Genomic DNA, 27,159 nt, shown 5'->3' on the forward strand with positions numbered 1-27,159 from the left:
ACACCCATCAAAAACAAAGACGTGAATCTCAATTTAAATTATTCTGTCAACACAACAGCTGCTCATCCGTTGGGCTTAGCAGCCATTTCACGCCTGAATTAGAGGAAATGAAGTCCAAATAAACTCAGAAAGACCTGGAGAAGAATCCATCAGAACAACTTCAGAGGATTATAAGATTACCAAAATGTAGAGAAAAGAGATTTAAACTTTTGGATCAAACTAAATGTGATGATGATGTTACTTAAGCTTTTCTTTTATAAAACCAAGCCAGATTCATGACTCTCATGAGATCAAAGATGTTTGCTGCTGTTTTATCTGTGTTTCTGTCGGCGCTGCCGGTCCGGTTGTGTTGAAGGTTTAGCCGACAGGAACGTTTTTGTGCAGCTCTCTGTAGGCATGGAGGCGCAGCGTTAGCGGTTAGCTCGTTTTGACGCCCTCAGGCCAGGAGGTGAGAGGCTGAAGCCTAAACTGAGACATGAAGTCACGGCTGCGTGTCTTTTCCTTTAGCCGGACTCGTCCTGTCAGCACCACCACCATCAGGCTAACCTTTATTTATTTGGCCATCATCATCAGAGCTGCTCATTAGAATTAGGTCATTGTTGGATCTGTCTGGAAACAGAAAGTTGTGATGAGATCACACCTTGTGCTGACCGTTTCTCCTGCAGGTTGTTTTTTTTTAAAGCCGTAGCATCTCGTTAACGTCGGCCTCCACCCTTTATTCATAAGTAATGAGCTTCAGCAGGCGGCAGAGCAGACATGCCGGCTGGCCGAGGCTCGTCCCGGTGGACCGCAGCCTCTCATCTCTCTCTGTAACAACATATGCATCGACCAGCAAGTCGAGGAAATGGGCTAAAAAGAGCCTCAGGATTCAGGAAGGCTTTTTCTGCCATCATGGTTTAAGTGCTGAGTTATTTGTTCGATCGCAAATGATCTGAAGTAAAACAAAGATTATCCAAAAATTTATACATTTTTAGAATTATTTGTAATTAAAATTACTTTATTTATTTCAACAATATATTTTTTAAATTAGTTGAAGAAATTAAATGTTTTTAAATAAATTTAATTAGTATTGCAATATTTTGGTATAGTTGTGAAAACGATATCTGTATTGGTCCTGATATTGGAAAAAGTCTTGATCAGGTATCGGTCCTGATCCATAAGTCAGTCTAATTCTGTGCTTTATTTATTTTATATTTAGGATTCTTCTTTCTGAACCATTTAAATTTGTTGCAGTTTATTTGACCGAACTAGTCAACCTGTTATTTCTGACAGCTTCTTTATTTATCCTAATTGCTCTGACTGAACTGATGAGTTGTTTTTAAAACATGTTTAGTATGTTTAAGATTTAATTTAATCAACAAAATTGATTTATCACTCAGTCACAAATGCACTTATTTTTGTTCAGTTTCTGAACATTTTCATCCTTTACTGATGTAATTGACTAAAAAAAGTGTCAGAAAAGTAATTTCACTCTGTTAAATTGAATCTTTTATTTAGTTGAGTATTTTCCTAAATTCCATTTGAAGCAATAAATTATCTATTATCAGAATTTCTTAGAGTTTAAACTTTAACAAATGGCATGTTTGAATTGGTGGTGAATGTCTTTGTAGACTCGTGGTTTAAGCAGACGTAGCGTCGTTTCTCCCTCTCTGACCTCCATGTTTCTCCCTCCTCCTCCTCCTCCTCTCAGATGACATGGCGTCCTCAGTACCGCAGCTCCAAGTTTCGCCACGTGTTCGGGAAAGCTGCCACTAAGGAGAACTGCTTCGATGGCGTGCCGATCACACGCAGCGTCCAGGACAACCACTTCTGCGCCGTCAACCCTCGCTTCGTCGCCATCATCACGGAGTGCGCCGGGGGCGGAGCCTTCCTGGTCCTGTCGGTCAACCATGTGAGTTTGCACCGATTTAGCTGGGAAGACACGGAGGGGACGGCTGCTGCACCTGTCCTGCTTTATAAATTCACGAACGGTTCGGATGGGAGCTGAATAAATGGAACCAGAGCGAGTTTAATAATTACAAAGGACTGTCCATAAAAATCTGAGATGAAAGAGCTGGAAGCATCTGTGAGATTGGCGTCTGTACAAGTCATGCAGCACCGTTAATTTAATCTCAGCATTGATGCAGCCGTTCGATAAATGCTTGAGGTTTGTTTGAGAATAACTTTTAGTCAAGTACTCAAGAAAGATGGTTTTTATGGGAGAGTGGATGGAGATAGTTGGGTTTTAACTGGTTGCATTTACTCATGTTGCCTTTTTGTAAAAATGTGCTTTTATTAGCATTTTTACCATGCTGTACTTATTACCCATATTAGAGAAATGTTATTGGGAAGCATCACTGCTCTTTCTTGAGTAATATTTCTGGATTCTTTTCCCACTTTGAGTAACTTCACTGAATCAAGACCAAACATATTTTGACCAAATATTCACAAGACACAATCTGCAGTTTTTTTAAAACAAGTTTTTATTGAAAGAAACTGATTTGGAAAAATCTTTCTGATTTTGTCATTTATTTGTGTGAATTATTTTCATTTTGGTCTTTTAAAAATACCAAAATTCCAAAAATCCTGGTTGTTTCTGGATGACAGTGGGAGAAGGATTCTTTAAATAGTGGATTATCGATCTCGTACTGCACCGTCATGACATAGTGACAGTTTAAAGAAAAATGTTTTCATGAAATTATATACAACAGCTTTAAAGAAATACTCGTTATGTTTCATTAGTCCTCCCCTCTTGACATTTCAGTGTCACAATTTATCGATTTCTGCTCAAAAATGTGGAAAACCGTAAAAGTTTCTTGCTGTGGTTTTATTCCCCAGTTTCCTGTCGTAGCTGGAGGGCAGTGGAGTTAAAACGGTGTGAATTTTTAATCACAAACTAAATCCCCGTTTTGTGGTGAGATATTTTATGATCAGTTTGATCAGCATTTTTATCGACTCCTCCTCGTTCTCGCAGGTTAGAATGTTGCCCCTTTTGCACTTTTTCCCCAGCGAGATTCATCAGTCATTATTACAAAATATCAAGGAAAAAAAAACCTGAGGTGACTGGGGGAGTTTTGTGTTTATCTCCAGATTAGAGGGATTTATGGTGCAGAGCTCTTCTTTCTTTCTTCCTGTGAGTTTGCACCAGCCTCCTGGCACGGCTCACGGTTGCATAGGAGCTCAGGAATGACTTAACTCATCTCTCGACCCTCCCCTGTGTCTCGAGGAGGTGAAACTTTCTCTCTTCACCATCCCACCGCTGCGTGCAATCAGTCTGCAGATAGAAACAAACATGTAAGCCACATAAACTGGTGGTCTGAAGGCCGACTCGACCTGCAGGCCTGGGGTTCAGGGAACGCTCTGCTCCCACATAAATGCCAGTTTCAGCCTCAGTTTGATCTGATATGGAGGGAGATGTCAAAGTTTTGTTTTGGTGTCAAAACAGGAATCCATCTCCATTCTCCCTGAGCATCAGGCTGACTGGCTTTTCACTCATAATTATCTTAATTTTTTAAATTTTCATTTCTGCCAAAAGGATTTTTGCTGATTTATGTGGAATGAGGCAGCAGAAAGCCGTGTTGCGTGTCTGGATCTGTCAGGTCTGGTGAAGTCTAATAAATGCCTTGCAGGGACATTAATCTGAGCAATGCTGCACGGAGCTCACAATAAAAAAATACCTGGCATATGTTTGAAAGTTGGAGAGGAGTTTTTTCTTTTACCTCCAAACCAAACCGTACATCTGTGTCAACATGTCTGGATTTCTCTGGAGGTGCAAACAGGAAAAAAAACGTGGATCGTCGTTAGGTCGCCTTCTGTGGAAAAACTGGCTGAATTTGGTAACATCATCCAAAACTGGCCATTTATTACCAAATGTCATAAACACAGATTAGCTGCTTTGACTTTGAATTGTTTCTGAATTTAAACTAATTTGTCAAATCAAACTTTGCAAACCAGATCAGACTCTTAGTGGCCGATCAGATGTCAGGCGTTTCTTCTATTTAACAGAAACCTGTGTGTAAAAGTTACATTTGTTTTATTGCCACAACTATGTGAAATAATCAAACATTTTTAAAAGCGAAATCGTCATATTTGAGTTGGTCATTTTGTTAAAAATGTAATTACATATTTTCAGATTGTGTGTGAAATGATTCAGGTAGCAGACAGGAGCTCAGTGTTCGCGTCAGCGGCATCCAGTCTCAGCTTTGCAGCAATCTCTCCTCCAAAAACCAAGAATTACAGGAATCTTATGTTGTTTTTCATAAATAGAAAGAGGGAATTTCCAGTTTTTGTGAATTTAATGAACAGAAATTAGTTTATCTTGCAGTATTTGACTTGAAGATTAATAATCGAAGCCGATCAAGGACAGATTTACCAATACTGAAGGCTGACAAACTGAGATTCATCCAATTCCAGCTCTTTTCTTTTTTTAATTTAATCAAGTTTATTTGTGTAGCACATTTCAGCAACAAGGCAGTTCAACATCCTTTACATCATAGAAATATGAAGTCATAAAAGCAACATGCAGTCAGCAATTGAGAAACCAGTAACAAACATTACATTTTGTCATCATCTAGATATATTTTCTGATGGTTTGTGAACAGGGTAGGCAAGTATAAGCTCTGGCTTCAGCCTACTTCTTTTATGGTAAATTATTGGTTCGTTTGTTTCTTTTTGTTTCCTGTGTTGACAATTTACCAAAATAAAGTGAAGTGAACTGAAAATGATCAATACACATCAGATATGTTGATCAATGTCCCATTTATTATGACTCAGAAGAAACAGGTGAGCTTTTTAGCTTTGATTTGAAAGAGCTCGGTGTTTCGGACGTTTTGCAGGTTTCTGGAAGTTTGTTCCAGATTTGTGGTGCATAGGAGCTGCTTGCCCAAGCTAATTATCATTTTCCTGCTCATAAATGGATTTTCTCTGCTAAATCTTCCTGAAACACAACATTACATGGAACCATGAAGCATCACTGAAGTGACCAGAGACTTGAGCCGGACTCTTTTGGGTAAGACGTAATCGGTTCAAGTCTTACCTAAAGAACAGGGATCTGTTGTGTCAACAGATAACGGATAACTGACAGAAGTCATATGGGGTTCCCCAAGGCTCAATCCAGGGACCCCTCCTTTTTAAAATCCTTAAAAATCCTCATGTTCCTGCGCCTGCCATAAGACTATCATAATACTCAGCTCTACGTTACAAAGCCACCACATGATCCTGAAACTACTCTAAACATTAACAGATGCTTAGAACCAATCAATGTGTGGATGTGCCATGACTTTCATTAGCTGAATAGACATTTAAGTACGATGAGAGACGGCTAAAACGTCTGAAACTGTTGCAGCATCATGGAGCAGGAAGTGGCTGAGCAGATTGGTTTATGTTACACAGGCTCACATGGAAATCAGCCCTGTTCTGGGCTTTGCATTGTGGGACTTTATTAGCTCTTGTTACCTTTGGACACAAACACTCAGACTCCTGATTGCTGCTTATCCATCAGGGATATTATTGATTTTCTTCACAAGAGAGTAAATAGCGATCACTTCCAGACTGACGGGGTGTTTTTGTGTGTGTGTGTTTTGCCAGCCAGGTAAAGTGGACCCTCACCACCCTCGAGTGTCGGGCCACAGAGGAAATGTTCTGGACATCAAATGGAATCCGTTCAACGATTACTGCATCGCCTCCTGCTCCGAGGACACCACGGTGCGTGAACGGGCCTAGTCCAATCATACCCATATATCTGGGAAACCAACTGGATCTTTATGCAATTTGGCTTTTCATCCACACTCGGTTTAATATCACTGAACAGAGCTGCTCATGTTATACTTTGTTGTAAAATCACAAGTGTTTATACTTGAACACCTGTGATTTTATTTCAAAATATATTCTTTAGTCAAAATACAGACTTTCATTTCAGTAGGCATTCTCTTAAAGAGATTAATTTTATTAAAAGTTAGAACTAATGCACAAAAAATGACTTGTATGTTGAGCAACTCTGAAATTCAATGCCAGCTGATGTTATATTTAATGATAGTGGAAAAATTTTAAAGAACGAGTAAAACTATGTTTTAATAAAGTGCGAACAATGTAAGCTGGTTGTGTTTAACCATAATCATTAGTTGCAGCTTGAGGTTCAGAAAAAAACATCAGAATCCATTCAAAATGCTCAAATAGATTTTAAAATGTATTGAAGTTGTGCGTCTTATTTGCAGCTACAATGCATATTAAATTTAATTTCAAATAATATTGATATTTTTTATCTACGAAAAAGCCACGCAGCTAAGCTAAAACAATTTTATCTACAATATTATATTTTGCTTAAATATAAACTGATAGAAAATAATTGCCTTAAATAAATGTTCTATTTATTTACACTCTTTTCCGCTTGTCAGTCACATAATTTAAAATCTCAACCATTTGAATAGAAAAATTGGTTTCTGTATTAAAAATAGTTTCTGAAGTGGCACTAAAATCGGAAACGCCAGACATTAAAAGATTTAGCTTTGTGCTGCACTGCCCCCTGTGGGTCTGGCATGTTTAAAGCAGCTCACTGGAGAAATTCAGCAGGTTTGTGTTGATGAGCATTTTTTAAATGAATCCTGTCTGTACAATGTTTTTCTAAGTGATGTGTTGGAGATATTTGTTTTTATAAATGAGGCATCCATGAGACTGAAAGGACATGTTGCTGCATTCCTGGAATATGAGCATGTCGCTGTAGGCAGACGATTTTACTGCCTGGCTTGTTAAGCCGGGGCGGCCCAGAACAAAGCCCTGCAGACGGAGCAAGAGGCATCCATAAACTTTGCCTGGGGTCAGAGTCTTTTTACTCTCAGCTTAAGGGTTCTCCGGTTATTTATCGTGGTTTATGTGCGTGCAGGTGAAAGTTTGGGAAATCCCGACTCACGGCGTGCTGAAGACACTGACGGTGCCGTGGAAAGAGCTGCAGGGTCACAGCCGCAGGGTGGGCATCATCGAGTGGCATCCGACGGCGAACAACATCCTCTTCAGCACCGCCTACGACTACCAGGTAACAAACGCCGTCAAGGTGATAAGGATAACAAAAAGCTGATTGTGAAATATATTACAGAACGTTTATAACGACGCAGCCAAACAGGTTTCAGGAATTAGATTTTTAAGGTGATTGTTGCCGGGTGACTTTATGAGGACTCAGAGTTCCTGGCTGGAAAAAACTGGAGTTTTAATGTTTTTAGAATGAATAAAGGAAAAAAAGAACATTATTTTGTAATTCAATTCCTTATCTGGCTGTTTCATCATCTATCCGTCCCTCCCAGCCTCCCTTCCTTTTAAGAGTTTATCTCTCATAAATTACACTTGAAAGTTTGTATTTAATCTGTAAAACTTTAAAGTCCTGGAAACACTGGAGACTGAGAAACAGCCGTGTGTGTAACTATCCAGCTCTACTCTCTGAGACGTTTCTGAGCAGGTCGAGAGCATGTCGAATCGGAGATGAATACTTTTATCTGGATTTCTGAAATTATTTGAAGAAAACACATTGTTTCAGCTTTTAGTCCAGATAAAGCGAAGTTCAAATAAAACGCGGCCCAGCATGTTCCTTCCAGCTACGTCAGCTTTAGTGCAACTCTTCTAAGCTTTGGCACGACTGCATCTCATCTTCTGAGACAAACTGAAGCATGAAGATATTTCTCTTCACTTCAGAGCTTTTGTTTTAACTTGTACTGACTGGAGCCTGGCTGTCTGTCCAACCTTCTGCCTCCTCCAGATACTTACCTGAGCCACAGATGATCAGTTCTTCCCTTAAGAGTTTAGCCTCTAAAAAAGCAGTACTAAATACGTCAATCATCTTTATTATGAATGCATCATATATTTCATTCATAACCAATGTTATGAATTTTTATAAAAAAATTTTAATGTTCCATAAAGATGGGCTGATATTGACAACTGGAAATGTCAGTTGTCATGTTTAATCAAGTTGTAAGACTTTATGTTTGCTGGCGTACATCGGAAACTGGGTGTTGGTGTAACTAATCCCACCTGCAGATGTATTTCAGCAGCTTTTACACGACAGTTAACGACTTTTTGTTTTTCTTTTCTCAAAAAAAAAAATTGCAACTTTTTTTTCCTGTTATTGTGTCTGAATGAAATGTTTTTATGCCCAAACCCGGAGCTGTGACGTAAACATTAACCTTTACTTTTCTGACCAATAGGAAAATTAAGCTGCAGTAGCCATGTTCAACCCAAAGAGGGCAGCACTGAGACTTTTTTATTTTTTGGCAAAATATTATAGAATTAAACAAATTTACAAAAAAAAAGTCTGAATTTCTACAGGAACATAAAGGAAGATTTTTCTCATGACAGTGCATTTATTCCTCCAGGTGATGATCTGGAACCTGGACTCTCCAGAGCAGGTGATAAAGAACCCCGTCCGAACCATCAAGCACCACACAGACGTCGTCTTGTCCATGTCCTTCAACACGGATGGGAGCCTCCTGGCCACCACCTGCAGGGACAGGAAGATCCGGCTGATGGAGGCGCGCTCAGGGAATATGCTGCAGGTAAAATGTTTTTTTACAGACGGTTTAAAAAGGTCTTCACTGTACAAAACGTCTGTGAAAATAACGGACTGTGAAAGTGGACCAGGGTGGGCAGCCCTGCTCCGTATTTCATACGTTGATGACATAAGCACTCCATCAGGTTTCATCAAATCCTGATATCTGATTAAACTTCCTTCCTCGATGAACCCACGGCGCCGCCTTAAACATTTCAAACAATCGGCTTCATCCCCAGATTTCACTGAGGTTTATGAAACTTGGTGCAGATCTGTAAAATCTCTTCAAACTGCTTTGGGTCCAATTCAGCATTTTTAGGGACTAAAGTGGCGATGGCCATGCAAGTGTCATGTTAAAGCATTTTGCTCAGATGTTTAGAAGTGTCTTTGACATGAAGAGCCCAGAATTATTTCAGAAAAGCCGCATCATTTCAGCCCAGTTCAACCCGCCACATCAGACACACTTTCAGAACCGCTTTTTTCTGCAGCCGCTCCTCCCGTGTCGGATCTGATCGGTTTCCTACGATCTACTCAGGTACCCAACATTTCCCTACACAGACGAGGGGAAATCCCACACCTCATTTGAATTATCTCTTGCTCTTTCCCATGGCGGTACCTTTCACTCGTTTCTCTCACACTCGTTGTAAATGGTTCTTCTGAGCAGGTTTGTTTGGCTGCAGAATATTTTTTTAAACGTGTAGAACTATGGCTCTTTATTTCGCTGTGCGGTGACCTCACAGCCGAGCCAAAGCGGGAGATTCCCCTCCTCTCTTTTCAGCACCATGCGGCCAAAACTGACACCTTGTGTCCTGGACCGGATCCCAACTCGGCGCCACAGACCTCTGGCTCACCAGCAGGAGTCAAATAGATATTGTTTTTTTCTTTTTTACAGAAGCAGTATTGTTCTGAATGTCGGTGTCGATTGAAAAAGAACTTTCTCATTTTACTTTGAAATTAAGGAACCTTTAGTGTGTGTTTTTGATTAAAACTGGGCTTTAGATTCGGTTCTGCCTTGGAAGGTGTTACGAAGAAGTGGATAACGACAGAGTCGTGGTTCTATTCAATTAAATTAACTTTTTTTTTTTTTTTTATAAAACTGCTTCCAGTTGTTGTTTCGGCACTTCCTGCTTTGAGTTTGACCTGGGAACCTCCAGGTCTGCGTCCAGCCTGCTCTATTGGACACATCTCATCAGTTTTATATCAGTGTTTTGTGTTCCACTCATCCGGTGACGTTCTAGATGCGGCAGGAGCCGTTTTTCTGGACAGTGACTGACATTTTGTCCCAGTTTCCACAGGTTCACCTTAAGATGCAGCTCCAACATGAGTTAGCTTGGTTAAAAAAGCTAAATGTTCAAACAATGCATCGTCTAAAACACTTGCAACATTATTACTACTTTCTGATTATATTTCTGACTTGACACGTTCAGATTTAATAAACTTATGTCTCACTCCTGCTGTTTTCATGCAGCACACTTTGTAGCAGTTCAAGGCTAACTAATGTTAGCATATTTGCCGTTTTGATGTGACTTGTTGATAATTCTGTTCCTGTCCTACTTCACAAATTTCCTTTTGCTTTGATTATCTTCATTTCTTGAAGAATTTTCTCCACAACCCTAGAAGACATCTGAGCAGTTTGCAAAGTGTCAAAAACTAATAAGGTCTAACTTTCACAGTAAACATTGTTTTAAAAGATGAAAAAATTTACCTTTTTTTGGGTGAACCTATGCTTGTTAGATTTGCATAAAAGTGAACCCCCATATTCGCAAAGGCTAGAGACCACAACCATTCAACTTTAGCTAAGATCCGTGAATACTTGATAAATACGCATATAAAAGCCTATTTTTATAGTCCAAACAACAAATATACCTAACTATGCATTAATACACACAGTGGAAACCATTTTAGCATTACAGCGGAAGCTAGGATCCACAGTTTTCCTTATTTCCACTCTTGATGGTTCAGTCAATCAACACCAAGGAAAATAAATGCCACTCCTGGATTGGCTGCTTTGCAAACACCAGCAAACAGCTTTTCTGGTAGCTTTGCAGGAATTTCAACTTCCCAGGCTGCATTTTGTGCAAATAATCTGGAGTTGCTTTCAACAGAAAAATCCATGACTACTGAACCACGAACAGCCAAAGGTCCACTGTCACGCAGTTTTGCAAGCTGTGCAAACCAAACTGTTTGCACAATTGTGATTTTTAAAAACTGGCTGCATGAAGCTGATTCTTATCATTTAAAAATACCTTGATTTGGGACTCTTTATCACCAACCTGTTCCAGTTTCTTCATCCGTATCAAATAAAAATACCAAAGATAGTAAGGTTTCACAGAGAGGAAACTGTATTTTAGCTGCATGAAGGCGATTCCTAAAAGTTGAATGCTGCAAACAGCTGCAAGATTGTGCATCTACATTCATGGATTTTGTATAATATTTCAAATACATGTCATTATTTACAAGGACTGGGCAAACAAGTGATCTAAAAGTAGCAACCAAAGTCCAAAGGCTTGAAAGAAAGTGTTGCTTGGACACAAAGATATAAACGCTGGTTTAAGAGTTTTGCACAGTGCTTTCTCTCTTTAAATATATAAAAAATATGTATAGATGTAAAGTAATAGCATGGAGTTTTAAATGCAGCTAAATCTTCTACTTTTGATTTATCCTGAGATTTGTGTTCATTTGCAGGAAGGAAGCTGCAAGACACACAAAGCCAGTAAGGCGCTGATTTTAGGAAACATGAAGATGATCTTCACATCCGGCACGTCGCGTTACAACAGTCGACAGTTTGTCCTGTGGGATCAGGTGAGGGAAACAGAAATGGTACAAAATAAATCAAACATTAATCCAGAACATGATTTTTTTTCTGTTCTAATAATAAACTCACTGGGACCTAGATTTATTTAGCATTTTCCTTTTTAAGATGCAGATTTTGTTTTGAAATCCTTCATGTGGAGCTGCTGTATTAAACACAACTCTGCCATCTAGTGGCCAAACTAACGCTGTGCACAGACAAAGTGTGGATTAGGGATTGAGCTCCTGGTTTTTAATTCCATGGATTAAACTGATCATGTTTTGATATCAGGGTGGATTTTCCTGTCTGTTTTCATGACTTTCACGTTGGGTTTTTTAACCGATGTTTTAATCTTCGTTGGTTTCCAGGACGACCTGTCGACGCCTTTATTGGAGGAGAACCTGGATGGTTCCTCGGGTCTCCTGTTCCCGTTCTACGATCCTGACACACACATGCTCTACCTTGCTGGGAAGGTAAACAAGACTCATAAACCCAGACAAAAATCACATATGGTGTTAAATTCCTTTAAAAGTTGCAGGTTTCCTGTTGTTTTTAGGGGGACGGAAGCATCAGGTACTACGAGATCAGCTCAGAAAAACCGTACATCCAGTACCTGATGGAGTTCCGCTCACACACGCCTCAGAAAGGAATGGGTAAGGAACGCGTTGCAACTTCTCAAGCCCTGCAGTTTCCAGGCGGTGTTGACTCTTTGGCACCTGTAAGCAAAGCTGCCGTGCAAATGAAGCCGCTTATTTGAATAACCAAATCAGGTCGTCGCTGTTGCTGCAAACAGGCTCACGTTGGGAGACGTAACTCCTTACCGGTAAACTGTCAGAGTTCGCTGCCACGCATAAGAATATTTATTAAATTCACAGGTGGTTGGAAAAGAAAAAAGCATTGCTGGATCCGATAAAAGTCGTATCGGTGCCGTCGTTTGTTACAAAGTAAAAAAATTATCAGCAATAATTGGCTTTATTTAGCGTGTCATGGTGAAAAAACATGAGTGTTCACTGGAAAATGGAGGAAATAAATATTTTCAAATGTTTTAATGTGTTCCAAACTAAATATTTAGTTTTCAGATTAAATTTTTACACTTCAAATTCAATATTTAGTTAATAAGTGCAAAGTAATGATGACGCTTAGCAAATTGTAATGTTTTCTGATTTTCTCAGTTGTTGAGTGTGTGGTGTCTCATATGATTTCGTACATCTGAATTTTTATGATGTAAAGCACTTTGAACTGCCTTTTGCTGAAACGAGCTACACAAATAAACTTGATTATTTAGTTCCCAACTAAATGTCTGTCTCAGCTAAATATTTATTTCCCAAATTAAATATTTAGGTTGTTTTCTAAATATTTAGCAAGCAAGCCAAATATGCAAATATGTTACTGAATTCCTTTATTAATAAAATCTAGCATTTTATTCCTTAAAATGCCATAATAAAAGATTCCTTCAGGGAACCTTTGATCATTTGTAGCAAAGGATGCATTTTCAACTAAAAAAAATACTTCTAACGTCAAATACTTTACATCAGTACAGTGTAAGGCTGATCTGTTGATTATTTTTTTGGATTAACTCATTAATAATTTAATAGAAAAATGTGCTAAATGAGATTTATTTTAACAGAATTTGAACCAGGTGAAGCTAAAAGCTTGTTGTGTGTGTATATACATATATATATTTATATATATTGTATAGAATTGGTTTAATTACTTCTGTGTATTCTTTCAGCAAATGGCCTTTGCCATTAGTAACCAAATGGCCAAATGGTTGCTAAATTAGTTGATAATTTCAATAATCGATTCATCATGATTGATCGCTTCAGCACTAATCTAAATTAATAACGGGATGTTATTGGCAGTAAAGTCCTGAGTTTGTCTGTGTGGTTCTGCAGGTGTGATGCCTAAGCGAGGCCTGGACGTCAGCTCATGTGAGGTTTTCAGGTTCTACAAAGTGGTGACGGTCAAGAGCCTCATTGAGCCCGTTTCCATGATCGTACCCCGCAGGGTGAGAGCGCTCAGATTTACACAAACCTCAAACGCATCACTTGAATTATCAGAGAAACATCCATGTTTTGGGTTTTATTTATTCCGCCTGTTTCGTTGTTTTAGTCTGAGTCGTACCAGGAAGACATCTATCCGATGACGCCAAGTAACAGACCAGCTCTGACTGCAGACGAGTGGCTCAGTGGGGTCGATAAAGGTCAGCTTCATTCTTATTCAGCTAATTATCTAATCAAATCGATGCTCATAATTCTCCTGGCCTTAACCGTTTAGGACCAATTCTCATGTCTCTGAAGCCTGGGAGTGAACTGACGGAGCCTCCGTCAGAGACGAAGGCGCTGGCCAACTCCATGGACACTCACCGGTCTTGGAGCCGGCCGGGAATGCCGCAGCACTCCTACATTCAGGACCAACAGGAAGTCAAAGAAGCGAGCGACCTGGTTGAAGACGGCCGCGGTCAAACGCATGTGATCAACGGGGAGGACCTGGCGCTTTGCTCGCCTCCCAGGACAGAAAACGAGGTGCGTTTAATACCCAAAAACACTTAGAACCAGGCTGAAAACTGTTATACTTCACTTTACATTTCTAAATGTTGAGCATTCATCTGCACCGATTAGTTTTTATAGTGCTGTACAGCTAATCTCGTAAAAGATGTGATTATTATAAAAAGTTTTTCTCTTATCTGTGTCCACCAGAGGGCACATTAAGGAGTAAATGTACATACAATCCCATCAGTCCAGTACACAATTTTCTACGTTACGCTAGCAGTTTTAGCATAACGTCCGTTTTAGCATCACATGTTGGCATAACTTCTGCCGTGGCTTTTTCTTGCGTTGTGGTTTCTGCCTTTTGTTGACACTTGATTTACTCTGAATCTCTAAACTTCAGAGACTCACTTGGTTCCCACTGTGGGTAAAACATATTTTCCCTCTCCCTCATGTTTTCTGTGTACCTGCAGCTGCGCCTGAAGTTCCTGAAGCAGCAGGAGGAGATCCGGCGGCTGAGGGAGCTCCTCAACCAGAGGGACGTGCGCGTCAAGCAGCTCGAGCTGGAGATTAAGAACATCAAGAACTCCCAGACGCAGAGCTAACTTTTACGAGTGTCCCGGTTTCCCCACGGCGCTGAGCGGGACACTCCGGCTCAAATCCCGGAATCGGAAACGGCTCGTTCTTTAAAACTTCCCGGCTCTCCTGAGACTCGAACCTCGACTTTCAGCCAACACTTGGTGCACATATTCTTTGTTCGTGTACATAAACTTTTTACCGTTGCCCTGTTTCTTTTATACACTTCACTGCTATGCAAGTTTACTGTAATATTTTTAGCCTTTTTTTTAACTGATGTTTGAGCCTGAGCCGAAAACGCTGAATTTATTTTTTGTGCTTGATTTAAATTTTTTTTCTCCTGTATTTAAACTGCTGTAAGTGAATGAATGTGAAAGAGCTAAACGAATGACCTGCCTGTTGAACCCGAGCTCCGCCTTTCTATAAGCCGCAGATCGCTTTATTCCAGCTTTTATTTTGAAAACTTCTGGAAGCAGATTAATTTTAATGTGTACACTAAATCTGAAACTGATGCCATGTATAAGTTTTAACCCTAATTTTTATATTTATTTAAAAATGTGGGCAGGGAATACATTTTAATCAGGAATTTGAATCCCCGGATGTGATTTGTTTGGCAAATATATGAAGATGAAAATGAACCAAATGCTGTTTTTATTTTTTTTTGCTGCAAAAAACTTAATGACTTATGATTGTCTCCTTTCATTTTTGCTGGGTATCTTTTTTTTTTTTATCATTTTAATACAGAAATATGAGCTAAAGCTACTTTATCTTTAAAAAAGGATAATTTTCAAAAGGTGCTTTTAATCAAGTAAATAAGGAATACATAATCTGTTCTAATTTATTAAATATAACTATAATTTTTGTTTTCCTTGGTAGTTTTCTTGCATGTTTTAAGTCACTGAATTGCAGCAAATGCATACAAAACAAATATTCTGTTTGTCTGTTTTAAACTGATTTTTATTCAGGGAATTGATTACCAAATGGCACCAAACAAAAGTTTTAAATCACAAAAATATGAGTTATAAAATTATACTTTTCCTGTAATCTTTTTTTTAATTTGTTAGACTTTGGTTACTTTTAATTAATCTTAAATCCTGTTAACTCCGACCCATTTATTGATTTAAATTCTCAGGTTCAACCTTCTTTAGGACACTCGATTAAATACTTAAATATTCAAGCTTTCAATTCCAGACTGTTGATGCAGGATATTAGAAAACTGTTTCTCTTTATTTTCATGCAGAGAATTAAGGATGACGGTAAAGGGTTACATGTGCTGCTAAACTCAAAGAGCCGTCAGCACATAGCGGAATATTGCTACAAAACGGTTAAAATGTGATCTTTTTCCTCTGTGGCCAACATTTTGTTTTAATGAATCAGTTTATATCTTGAATAATCAGTCAAGTTTTGCTGGACTTTTGTGTCCCGTTTCACAAAGACTTCACACTCATCTGCTATATGGTTGGTTTTCATGAATCTGACAATTCCTGCATATTTTTGTCATCTCAATTTTCCACTTTACGGTCGTTTTGCAGCCCTTTTTTAAAGTACGCTTATAAAAAGTCAACATATTATGCTCACTTTCTCAGCATGAAAATGACCAAAATGCAAAACTTATAAATACATTGATAACTCTTGTTACATTCAGTATGAAAGTAAGTTTTTGTCTTCTTTCTTGTTATATCCTTACGTTTAAGAGAAAACCAAGAGCTAAAAATTGGAGGTAACTCGCTACCTAGCTTCTTTTGCTGCGCTTAGCACCGTTGTTCGCGCATGCGCATTGAAAGGTGCTTGAAAAAGTCTTGGTTATAATGGCGGCTGGTAAACAAGAAAACGCCTACAGATAAGGGCGCTGACCGGACAAATGATGGGCTAACGTCCATTTTTTTTATGTCACGCTTTGTACCCACACCATCTTTGATTATCTGGTAAATCGCAATCATCTCTGGTTTAGTATCATCAGCAGGACTTGAAGAACGCCATGAAGCCATAGAAAAGGACGTTTTTCGGCCATTTTTCACGCTGATGTCGGCTAAGATGATTAGCCTAGCCTAGCCGCTCCCTGTATTGTTGCTATGGCAGTTTGAAGGATTTGTCCAACATCCATGAAATAATCAAAAGTAACACTCCAGGTATGTATCAGATTTGACATTTTTCAAAGCTGATTTAACACTTTGAAAAATGTCCTTTTAAATTACACCCCCACCTTTAAAAATGTATTTAAACGCTTTTCATTCAATAAAGTTGAATGAAAACTGATCCCATCTGTAATCCTATTAATTTTAAAGGCAGCAGAAAAGCAAAGCAGGGAGCGAGAAAAGCCGAAAATGTTAACATTTTATTTACAAAGTTGTTTTTTTTGTCATACAGAAAGTAAAAATGTAGCTACAACCTTGATTTGTGCAACAGGCCGCCACACTAAAAACCATGGCCTGCTGGTTGCACAGCTGCTATAGCAATAATTTTATTGGGGAAAAAAATAAGAAAAAAATAGGGAAATAATAAACCCAACAACAACAAAAAAAATAAAAGGAAAAAAATTAATCCAACAAAATATTAAAAACACAGACCCAAAACTAGATACCAGTCCCAAAGTCCTCACACGGGAATACATAAAGAGGGATGGACAGTGGAAATGTGGAATGCTGAGTGGTCGGCTGCCTGAGAACCTCTGGGGTTGCAGGTGGGAGCGAAGTGGGGGCGTTAGGTGGCTCTCAGTTCCTTGGTGAGGGAGGAAGGAGAAGAAGAAAAAAAAATTAAAGAAGATGGGGATTGTGGGAGGGGGCAGCTCCACTCGGCCCACCCGTCGGTACAGTCTTGCTCGTAAAAAGAGCGCAGTGCTGGGGGGAGGAAGAGGAGGGACAAGTTGACATGGTTTAAAAAGGCGGTGCGAGTTGTTGGAGGGTGGACGTTCGGGTTTGTGAGGGGGGTCAAAGAGGGGAAAAACTCGGTAGGCTCTCGTTTTCAGTTTTGCATTTAATCGTCGTCCTCGTCGTCCTCATCGTCGTCTTCATCCTCTGCTTCTCGCTTTCTCTTCTGGCCTTTCCCGGCTTCTGCTTCTGGGTTGAACATACACAGAAAAAAAAACTTCATCAAACCAATGCAAGAAAAGCTAGTAATAATTATGCAAAAAAATCTGCCTAAATCAGCAAGTCCTGTGGTTTTATACTAGGATTATGGCCACATGTTTGTGAATATGTTCCATATTCAGGCAACACTCGGTTCTTAACAGGCGCCCTCTAGTGTTCAAACAGTGTCACACCAGGAGAGAAAAATTTTATAATTTTACAGTAATCATCCACTGGGGTTTGGTAAAATTTTATATTTTGCATAAATTGAAGACAAACTGAATTCCAAAAACCAAACTTCCAAATGGGTGGAGCCAAGAGACACAGGGGGCGTGGTCACGTCCATCTGTGTCTCGTGGCTCCGCCCACTTCAAGGGAATTTTTTTCAGAATTTGTTTAGTGCAAGGAAATTCTTGCTTTCCCTTTGAAAAACAATCTAGACTCGGGATTTACCAAAACACTAAATATTTCTCGATCTTTGACGTACATCATATATTAATAGTATTTAGGAAGCTTCTGCTGCTGTTTTTAATAAATTCATGTCAATTTTCTCACTCAATTTTAATATTTTATTTAAAAACTGATTTTTTTAAACCAATTCTCAGGGCTAGAAGGTAACCATTGTGTAAAAACTAGTAGAATTTTTGGTTTTTTAAATCAGTTTGTTTGCAATTTCAGATGTTATTCTCCATTTTAAATCCAGAAAGGAAGAAGAGCTGCTGTTGGCTTCAGACTAAAATTTGGAATATATTTAGAACAAAAAAAGAGTTTTGTTTTGATGAGTAAATATTCATTAAAACTCATCTTTGCTTACTACAGATTTTATCATCCATCTGTGTAAATATGACCTTTAAGTAGCTACTCACCCTCTTCGTCTTCATCCTCGTCTTCATCCTCATCCTCCACCTCTCCATCCTGACCGAACTCGTCGTCCTTCATCAAAAAACATTTACAAGTTTAAAAAAAAAAGCAGCACACTTTATGTAAACAATCCATCAAGGTTGTTTGGGTTTTCTTACCTCCTCATCACCACTAACTTCATCATCATCATCTTCTCCTTCTACCTCCTCTTCATCTTCCTCATCATCATCCTCCTCATCAAAGTCTTCCTCCTCCCCATCTTCGTCTTCCTCCTCCTCTCCCTCTGTAAAAATAAAACAAAAGAAATAATAAGTAAAACTGAGATTCTCCAAAACCTGATTTTTTCCGTCAGTCAGTGAACGCACCATGCAGTAGCATACAAAAACCATCTGCCACATGAAAAAAGTACAAGATGTTTTTATAACTTCTCCCTTATTTTAAATGCAAGTTTTCTGTAATTTAAAGATATTAACGGGAATAAAGATGCAGGTTCATCGCTTTTTCCATATAATGTCCAATGTTGGCTTATTTTATTTGCAAAATTCTAATATTTAATCCCCTTTTAATTAAATGATATGACAAATGTGAGCTCATTTTGTACATACTGACCTTCAGCATCATTCTGCATGCAGTAATACTGTATTACAGTATAAATGCCGTCAGTGCTAAATTTCAACTGGCCCCCAAGTGGAAACCAGGGGAAAAACCCCAGGAACCTTCTGGGAAATATAGATTCAAGATTTTCCTCATCTATTGAATGCAACTCCGTAAAAAAGAGACGTTATATACTTTTATTTTATATTTTTCAGTGAGCAAGACCAAACTGCATTCGAACTTTATGTCTGCACTGATGCATAAAGTTAATATTCTGTAATTTTATAAACAGGCAACATTTTCTATATCTGAGCTCAATAAATGTTTTCCAAACAAAAAGTTCATATTTAAACAGTTTCTGCAAGTTTCAGGTATATTCATAGACAAAAAAACAATATTTAGGCAAATTACCGTAAGCTGTTTTTACTTAACTTTAGGTAGGATAAATATAATTGTCATTGCTGGAGCAGATATAATGTAGTTTCAGAGGCAGAATCTTGATAAAGCAATGTTCAGGGTCTCCAGTTATTTTTACTCAAATTTAAAAAGTATAAATAGAAAAACGTCACTTTGAGTTTACGGTAGACATTCCTACAGAAATAGATATGGAAACAAAAATGGGACTGATGATCATAAGATGTTAAAAGTAAATGGGATGTGGAGAAACATCTGGAACAGAAATGTTTTCTAGACTGCACAGAAATCCTGACTGATCAAGTTTGAAAAATAACAGAGAGCCTCACATATAAAGTTTGAATTCACACCAAATATCATAAATTACATGCCTAAAGTAAATATAGGATATATTTTATATTGGCTGATGTCAGCTAATTTTGTGTTGATGTCAACAATCCATGTTTTTTCATCTTGTTTATGTTTCTGGAATGGGAGGGTGTTGGTCATGTGATGTTTGTTTGGTCATGTGAGTCATAGTGATGCAGCACAGGATTGTGGGTATCTAACTGAAGCAGAGAAACAATGTACACATGAGACATCGCTACATTTCAGTTATCAAAGCAGAAATATAAATATCGGACTACTTTATTGGCCCAAATATTTATATCAGCGCATTCCTATGCAACACCTTTGTGTTTTAATTGAATTGATTCATTTGAAATGGAGACACAGCTACTGTCTTCTTCAGAGGTTCACATGCTTCCTTCAGTGGTTCCTGGTGCAGCGCCCCTATAGGCGAGGAGGGGAGCAGCTTTTTCAGACGGTTTGGTTTGTTTGACAGTGCAGTGCGAAAGCAAACCGCATCAACTGAAAATGAAACGGTATTGCAATTGTTTGGTAGACAAACAAACCTAGTCTACCAAACTATCCAGTGCCAAAACACCGTAAGAGACTCAAACTTTGTTTGAACACAAATTTAATTTTAAAACTTCATACCTTCGTCCTCGTCATCATCCACGCCTTCTCCATCCACCTCTCCGTCAGAGTCGGAGGCTTCCCTGTCCTCCATGTCGTAGCCGTCCAGGTAGGTGAGCTGAGGCAGCAGCTTGAAGACGCTCTCTCTATAGTCGTTCAGGTTCGTTACTTCACAGTTGAACAGGTCCAAACTCTTCAGGTTTTCCAGCTTTTTCTGCAGACACAGGACACAAATCAAAACAAAATGTTTATTAAAATGTAACATGAAATGTGTAGAGTGGAGAAAAGCTCTGTGTGGACAGAAACATACCAACGGTTCCAACGTGCTGATGTCTTTCAATTTGTTTCCGCTCAGGTTTAGATGTGTGAGGTTGGGGAGTTTCTCTGCTAAAACGTCGAGGCCGCCGCTGATTCTGTTGTCACTCAACTCCAGCTGGAAGGTAAGCAGATGGAGACGTCAGCACCAGCTGGCGGCCAATCTCACGCTAAGGAGCTGCGAGGGTGAAATCTTACCTTTTTCAGTTTCGCTAGTTTAGGCAGGTTGGACACTGAGATTAGGCCGACATTTATCAAACTGAGGAATTCGAGGTTGACGAACTCGGCTGTGAGGCCTTCGATTTTCCCTTCAACCGACCGACAATTATCGAGGACGAGTTCTCGTACCTGAAAAAAGATTTTTAAAAATTGTATCAATTTTATTACTGAATTCTACAAAAGTCAATCATTAGGAATAAAAAAAAGATTTAAAACATTAATTTACATGTTTTTTGTTATTAAATAGTAGATGCATTAGACTAAAACATGTAACATCTAATATAATGCAGTTTGCATCGTCACTCAGGGTGACTGGCCTTTTTAATATTTCTTTCCTTTTTAAAAATACTGACAGATGTACCTAAGCAAGATCACACTATATTGTTAAACCACAAAGACTCAGAATAAAACTAATGAAATGCTTATCTTTACATCTTTCATTAACATAATTTCTATTTTAGATGCCAGAATATGTTGGCAAACATGTTTACAGTCAACTCATTTAATGCAGGTAGCTACGCAACAAGCCCACATCTTGACACCTCCACCACTGTGCTTTGTAGTTGGTACATAGCATTTCTGTGTTGCAGGGATGCACTGATTGCAGTTTTTTGGCCAATCATTGATGTTCCAGCATGACGTTTCATTATTCAACAACATAACTCAGGCCTGCAGAGTCGGAGATAAAGCTCCTGGGTTTTTGGCAGTTTTTGAGAGCTCACTGTAGATTGATGAATTTCAAATAGTTTGGGAAAACATTTTGGCCCTTCCCGGATTGATGGGCACCAACTGCTTCTGTACATTTGCTGCTGACGTTTCTCCACTTTGCCAACACAGAGATTCATTACCTCTAGACCAGACACTAACAAAATTGCTGCTTTTACAGAAGGTGGTCACACTAAAGCTGATTAGTAAGTCAAATCTGTTTGATAATAAGCAACTGATTGCCAATTCTCTATCCAAGCCTATAGAAATAGGATGTAATTCAGTTGTAAAATTTGATTTTCACTTGAATGTTGTACAACAATTCTAACCTACATCCGACTATTGAATCAAATTAATTTGTACTTAAATTGATAGAAATTTGGCCCATTTGTGAGGTAAGGTGTAAATCTTGATGCCACATTTTAATGTTTTATTCAGTCTTGATTAGATGTAATTTAGTTTTACTCACAATTTAGCCATCTGTAGTCATTTTAGTTTCAGTTAATTAACTCTTGAAAGAAAATTACAGAAATGATCAAGAAATAACCTATCAAAGCAGAGAATTGCATTTTTCCATACACCTTAATTGGATCTGACTGACAGTTTTCATTTATGCCTTGTACAGAAAAAAGATTGAAAAAAAGTCTGGTTACATTGTTTATAAAATTAACCCCGCAATAAAGTGCCTTAAGATTTACTATCACTAAATAAGCTGAATTTATTAATTATATCAATCTGTTTGTTTTTTAAAATATAAAAACTTTTTATGGTGGCTTCAACTTTGATTATTGAACAATTATAATGTGGGATCTTTTGCAGTTTTTAACATCTGAGATCAGATTTAATCTTTTTTTTTTATCTTAGAGGCATGCTTTCACTATAGTTTTCAATTATCAAGACATGCACCTTTAAACGTATTTTGCTTTCACAGTAGCTTAAAGCTTAAAAACATGTTTTTTGTTCATAAAATACTTTTCAAAACAGTAACAGAAAGGGTAGATGAGAATTAAAGAAAAAAAACTTTATTCATATGTAGTTCATTATTCTTTCAGGGACATTTTGTAACGTTAAATATGAGAAAAACAACTCCAAAGGCGGAGTTTATCTGAGTCAGCTTGAACACACACTGGTTGCGCAATTAAATGTTGGACAAAAACAATGAAAAGCAGGACTAGCAGAGGGAAAAACGTCGAAATGAATGGCGTTTCTAGTCCCAAAAGGACTTTCTGTGCGTGTCCTTCACCAAGCCGACACAGATAACTGCCTGCTTTCTTAATACCCAAGCAGAGCAAAGCAGTAGCTTGCTATGGCTTCGCTGATGCAGCCACTAATGACAAATGCAATGATTTTTGGAAGCTAGCTGGCTACAGCTAGCCATTGCCCCCTTTTATAAACGCTGCGGAGCGGCAGAGCAGCTGCTACAGACCGCCCGCCATTAGACAGCACCACAGCAACGGAAAAGGACTGCCAACACACCAAAGATTCACCCCTTTTCGATAAAACCAGCGTTCAATAAGAGGGTAAAAGTGGAATATTCATCGTCGTCGAGTGAACGACCCAGGTTGTTTAACGACTCGCTTTGAGGTAGAAGTTGCGAAGGAGAGAGAACGGAAAATTAGTGAGGAAAAAAAAAACAAAGATGGAGACGGTTCCTTTCTGCCAGGGCTTCAAAGACGACAGAGCGACAACATGGCGACTCCACAGCTACAGTATGCAGCTCTCCCAACACTTCAATGGCGGAAAGGGATGTTTAGAACGACTGATTACAGATATTTAAACCTCAAAACAACACTTTTTATGTCTGAAAAATGTCTTAAGTGCAAGCGTGGCTTGAGTGGAAACGCCGACCGTCGAGTTTTTCGGTTGCCCACGCATGAAACGCGGATCTCCGTGTCACGCAGGCAGGCTGACTCGGTCTGCGGGGCCGCCACCAAGCCAACACATCAATTTGATTAGCTGCGTACGTGAAGTTTAGCTTTAATATTCATCGACACAACAGCTTATCGTGTAATTTTAAGTGTATGAGTGGATAAAATTACTTTGTCTTTGGTTAATGTAGAAAAGGGGCAATATGGCGATCATGAAGTTCGCTTCCGAATTGTAGCTTCGTTGAGTAAAGGGCTGTTTCACTGCTTTGGAAGTAAACTGGACTTAGTACATTTGATGGCCTGAAAATATAGCTGGCAATCTTTGAAGCTTTTATTCCATTTGCGAAATAAATATTATTTATCTTTATCAGAAATAAAGCGTCAACCCTGTTTAAGTATTGTATTCTTTGATCTACAGGTAAATTGAACCATTTTGAATAGGGGAGAAAGGAAACACGATTTTTGAAGTTTCACAAATTGAATACAGGTTTCAGATGTTATAAGACTTGTTAAGAATCCATATCTAGATAGCCAGCCTTAGTTTAAATCAATCTAAGTTCTATTTTTGGATATGAACATGATGTGGTCTACTCTACACAGCAAGAAAATAAGCCATGTGCATTATTGTTTCACAATCTATATGCAAGACCCAAAAACAAAGTTGTTTTGTATGTTTAAAGCCTATTACAACATTTCCATTTGATTCATATTTAAAAATGAATGCAATTTTCCTCAATTCAAGTTTCAGAGATGATTTAAGATGTTTTAAATTTTCCTTAAGTGTAAGAAACTCCAGTGTGATTTAAATTGGTACTGTCAGATTAATAAGCGTGTAATGTAAATTAAATGTGAAAACAAGAAAGCACTGATGAATGACTGCAGCTGCCTAGGTCAAAAGATCAGTTTCAATGAGTGGGTTTTGTGTGTAATAATCCAATCAGTGTTTGGCTTGAAATGTTTTGGTTTTTAATCTAAAAACTCTCAGAGGTGGTCTACATGCCAAAAATGTAAAATTGGATCTGCGTTTCAGGGTTTCATATACTAGTCTGTTGTTCTAATGCTTCAAACTAGTTTCAAAGATTATGTGAAATAAGCATTTAAACTGCCCTTGTTCGTTTTCTCAAATAAATTACTTCCAAGTATCCTATAACATCCTAAACTATCTTTAAAAGATTTGTAATCCATTTGTACAATGGATTAATGAATAATCCAAATGTAGAAGTGATCAATTTAACTCATGTAGTTTGTAAAATGGATCCCATGCTGTATAAAAATACATCGAGTTTTTAACAAACCTGGCAAACCCAGGTTTGGCTAGAATCAGCATTTTAGATTGAAAACTAAAACTCATCCAGTGTGGCCTTAACAGAAGTGAAATGGCCCTTTACGCGAGGGATCTCCGAATCACGAGCGAACTTCGGCGTCGTGGTAATATGGCGGGAACAAATTCCTAAGTTAGCTGGCTGGGTCGCGAATAATGGCAGCGCCTGATTCCATTTAAAACACGGGCAGTTTTCAGAGTCTCGCGGCGAAATACAGTTTGTGTGACCACAAAAGCCTGTAACATGAGTTGATTTTGTAGATTTACGCTAAAACATAGTAACGGCGTAAGCTTTTTTAGCGCATATTTAATAAAAATCAGAAATAGGAGTGGTTATGCATTTCGTGTAAACTGTATTTACTGTGTGTGGAGAGTATCATTCCACAGTCGAGGTATAAGTGGGTTTTTTTGTTATTTTCGCTGGCTAAATGTAACATTAAGTGCCACGACTCTTGATTTCGCTGATAATTAAACTCGTTTTAAACATCCAGGCTCCTGAAATCTGAATTAGTGTCTGCTTAAAAAGCGCCGATTTCTTTCTCTCTTTTTTTAGCAGTTGAGCTAGCAGCAAACATGGCTTCCGATGAGTGTATAAAATATAGCGCCGTGTGCATGCCAAACGGCGGCGGAGGAAGCAGCAGAAATAAGTTTACAGATTGTGCTTAGAGCCGTGTGTGTGTGTGCAGCGGCGACCGAAGAGGCTGCGAAACGGTTAAAGCACTGCAATAATAATGTCAGCAAACTGGGGGGGAACCGCCGTTTCAAAGTGACCATTGAATCCAGCTTTTCTCGTCTCGTTGCCCCCCTGAATAATACGCCCAATCCGCAACAGTATCGAGGGATTAATGCTTGTTATGCGACTGTTTTTACTCTCTGCTACAAAGGAGAAAACACAGCCTGAAAACCCATGTGGTCACCATTAGCGAGGGGCTAGCCAGAAAACTAAAGGGTTGGTTTTAAAAAAAGCACGACTCACATCAGACGGTGTCCTGTTTCTTAGCTCCAAGTGGATCCTCTTTTTCATGTCCATCTTTTCCCCCTGTGGAAGTGAAACTTTTTCCTCTCTCTCGGGTTCTGCTGGGATCTTCAGTCCAAAACGGCAGAGATGCCCCTTATGGAGGGAGAATATAGGGCTGTGTAATGAAGTGAGCCGAACGCTAAGTTAGTCGGAGAGAAGGGGAAACCATGGAGGGAAACGGGACTGTAACAAAATATATGCTCAACAGCGCCCCCCTCCGCCCCGAACCGCCCATTGCCTCTGAAAGGGGCAATGCAGTCAGAAAACATGACGCGGCCCCCATGAAATGGATCTCTGGTGCAGCTGGTTTCTGCGAAGAAGTTCAAATGTCTACATAATAAAGAATGATTTTAAAGCTACCAACCAGGTGTTTCTGTAAAATAAATCAGAGGGAACTTTAGATGTAGTTTGTCACACGTAGAACGCTCTGTATTCTGTTTTGTCTACTGCTTTTGTTGTGAAAACACTTTTTTTTTATAGAAATAAAATCTACCAATTCAAGAAACAAGCTTCCACGTGTGTGCATGTTTCCAGTGACTTCAGTTAGTTTGCTAAATTCCAACTTAAAGGCTTTAAAAGTCTTAATTGTCTCCAGATTTTCCAAAATGGGCCTCAAATTACATTTAATTCTTCCTCTTACTTGGAAATCAAATAATTCCTTTTTTTTCATAGATTTTCCAAATGATTTTTGTTTATATTTTATTTTTTTAAGAAATGCTCTCATTTATTTGTTCTAAGACTTGTTCTTGTTATAGTTACATTGTATTGAAACTACAAGGCCTGTTAACCCTTTTGTAGTTTGGTTTGGGCTTCTTTAGCTTTTTTTAATGTGTTCACCGGGTATGAATTGATGATTAGTTGGTACGAAAACATTGTTTATGAAATTAAAAAGACCTAAAATGAACACAATGGCAATGAACAAATGTCTCCTTTTTTTATCTTGATTTACCTTTTTAATCAAATTAATCCTTTAAAGACATGTATTTTTATTCTTTTCATAGTGTTTACTATGTCAGCCTATTTTCTAAATTCTGGTGCCTCTTGTGATGTCATCAATCCAAATACACTCAATAAAAGCAAATAGAGATTATTTTCTTCAATGCTCTTTTTTTTAAAAAAAAAACAGATTTTTGTAGAATCCACATACTTCACTGATCAACTTTGTTTTATTCTTTCTGTATATTTTTCAATTGAATAAAAATATTCTATTGGTTGTACCTTTAACTTTTAAAGAGATCCAAGTTTCTTAGTTGAACCTCATAATACATATTTAATATGTTAATATTTCCAGTATAGCATAGAAAATGGAAAACAATCTCTTTTTTTTAGAGTTTTATTAGATTACATAAATATTTTGTTAATCCATAGCAGGAAATATTTTTCCACTCTATTGTAAGATATGAATTAGTGAAAAAAGACTGAACATTATTTACAGTTTTACAAGTTAAAAGCACTCCGGT

The 27,159-nt window shown here is 38.4% G+C and overlaps 2 protein-coding genes across 7 annotated transcripts in view; one reads left to right on the forward strand and one right to left on the reverse strand.

Moving 5' to 3' along the window:
- The window catches only part of coro2aa (coronin 2Aa), a 41,037-nt gene extending 26,037 nt beyond the window's left edge, over positions 1-15,000 (forward strand). For all 4 annotated transcript variants that reach the window (XM_008422996.2, XM_008422982.2, XM_008423003.2 and 1 more), the window contains 11 exons: positions 1,691-1,891; positions 5,566-5,682; positions 6,857-7,006; positions 8,334-8,513; positions 11,192-11,308; positions 11,666-11,770; positions 11,854-11,950; positions 13,193-13,305; positions 13,410-13,500; positions 13,575-13,822; positions 14,260-15,000. In XM_008422996.2, the coding sequence (XP_008421218.1) occupies positions 1,691-1,891; positions 5,566-5,682; positions 6,857-7,006; positions 8,334-8,513; positions 11,192-11,308; positions 11,666-11,770; positions 11,854-11,950; positions 13,193-13,305; positions 13,410-13,500; positions 13,575-13,822; positions 14,260-14,391 (1,551 nt within the window). In that variant the 3' untranslated portion in view covers positions 14,392-15,000. The remainder of the gene's footprint in view (positions 1-1,690; positions 1,892-5,565; positions 5,683-6,856; positions 7,007-8,333; positions 8,514-11,191; positions 11,309-11,665; positions 11,771-11,853; positions 11,951-13,192; positions 13,306-13,409; positions 13,501-13,574; positions 13,823-14,259) is intronic.
- Positions 15,001-16,683: 1,683 nt separating this feature from the next.
- On the reverse strand, positions 16,684-26,729 carry anp32b (acidic (leucine-rich) nuclear phosphoprotein 32 family, member B). Of its 3 annotated transcripts, none has more exons than XM_008422929.2 (7): positions 25,658-26,729; positions 20,767-20,916; positions 20,564-20,686; positions 20,275-20,467; positions 18,447-18,571; positions 18,294-18,360; positions 16,684-17,412 (listed from the first exon to the last, which is right to left on the reverse strand). In XM_008422929.2, the coding sequence occupies exons 1-7, from the start codon at positions 25,709-25,711 to the stop codon at positions 17,336-17,338; spliced, it is 789 nt and encodes a 262-aa protein (XP_008421151.1). In that variant the 5' UTR covers positions 25,712-26,729; the 3' UTR covers positions 16,684-17,335. The 3 variants fall into 3 exon arrangements, with proteins under 3 accessions (XP_008421151.1, XP_017161765.1, XP_008421144.1); XM_017306276.1 differs by having other exon boundaries at positions 16,684-17,415; positions 25,658-26,726; XM_008422922.2 differs by having other exon boundaries at positions 16,684-17,418; positions 25,658-26,723.
- Positions 26,730-27,159: the final 430 nt, after the last annotated feature.

This window comes from Poecilia reticulata, linkage group LG1 (assembly GCF_000633615.1).
Source record: "Poecilia reticulata strain Guanapo linkage group LG1, Guppy_female_1.0+MT, whole genome shotgun sequence".
Lineage (NCBI taxonomy): Eukaryota > Metazoa > Chordata > Actinopteri > Cyprinodontiformes > Poeciliidae > Poecilia > Poecilia reticulata.

Coding starts and splice junctions, on each gene's coding strand:
- anp32b (XM_008422922.2), bottom strand. CDS start 25,711: ATGGACATGAAAAAGAGGATCCACTTGGAGCTAAGAAACAGGACACCG. Junction 18,572..20,274: donor GGATGATGACGAGGACGAAG/GTATGAAGTTTT, acceptor TTATTTTTACAG/AGGGAGAGGAGGAGGAAGAC. Junction 17,419..18,293: donor CGAGGATGAAGACGAAGAGG/GTGAGTAGCTAC, acceptor TGTTCAACCCAG/AAGCAGAAGCCGGGAAAGGC.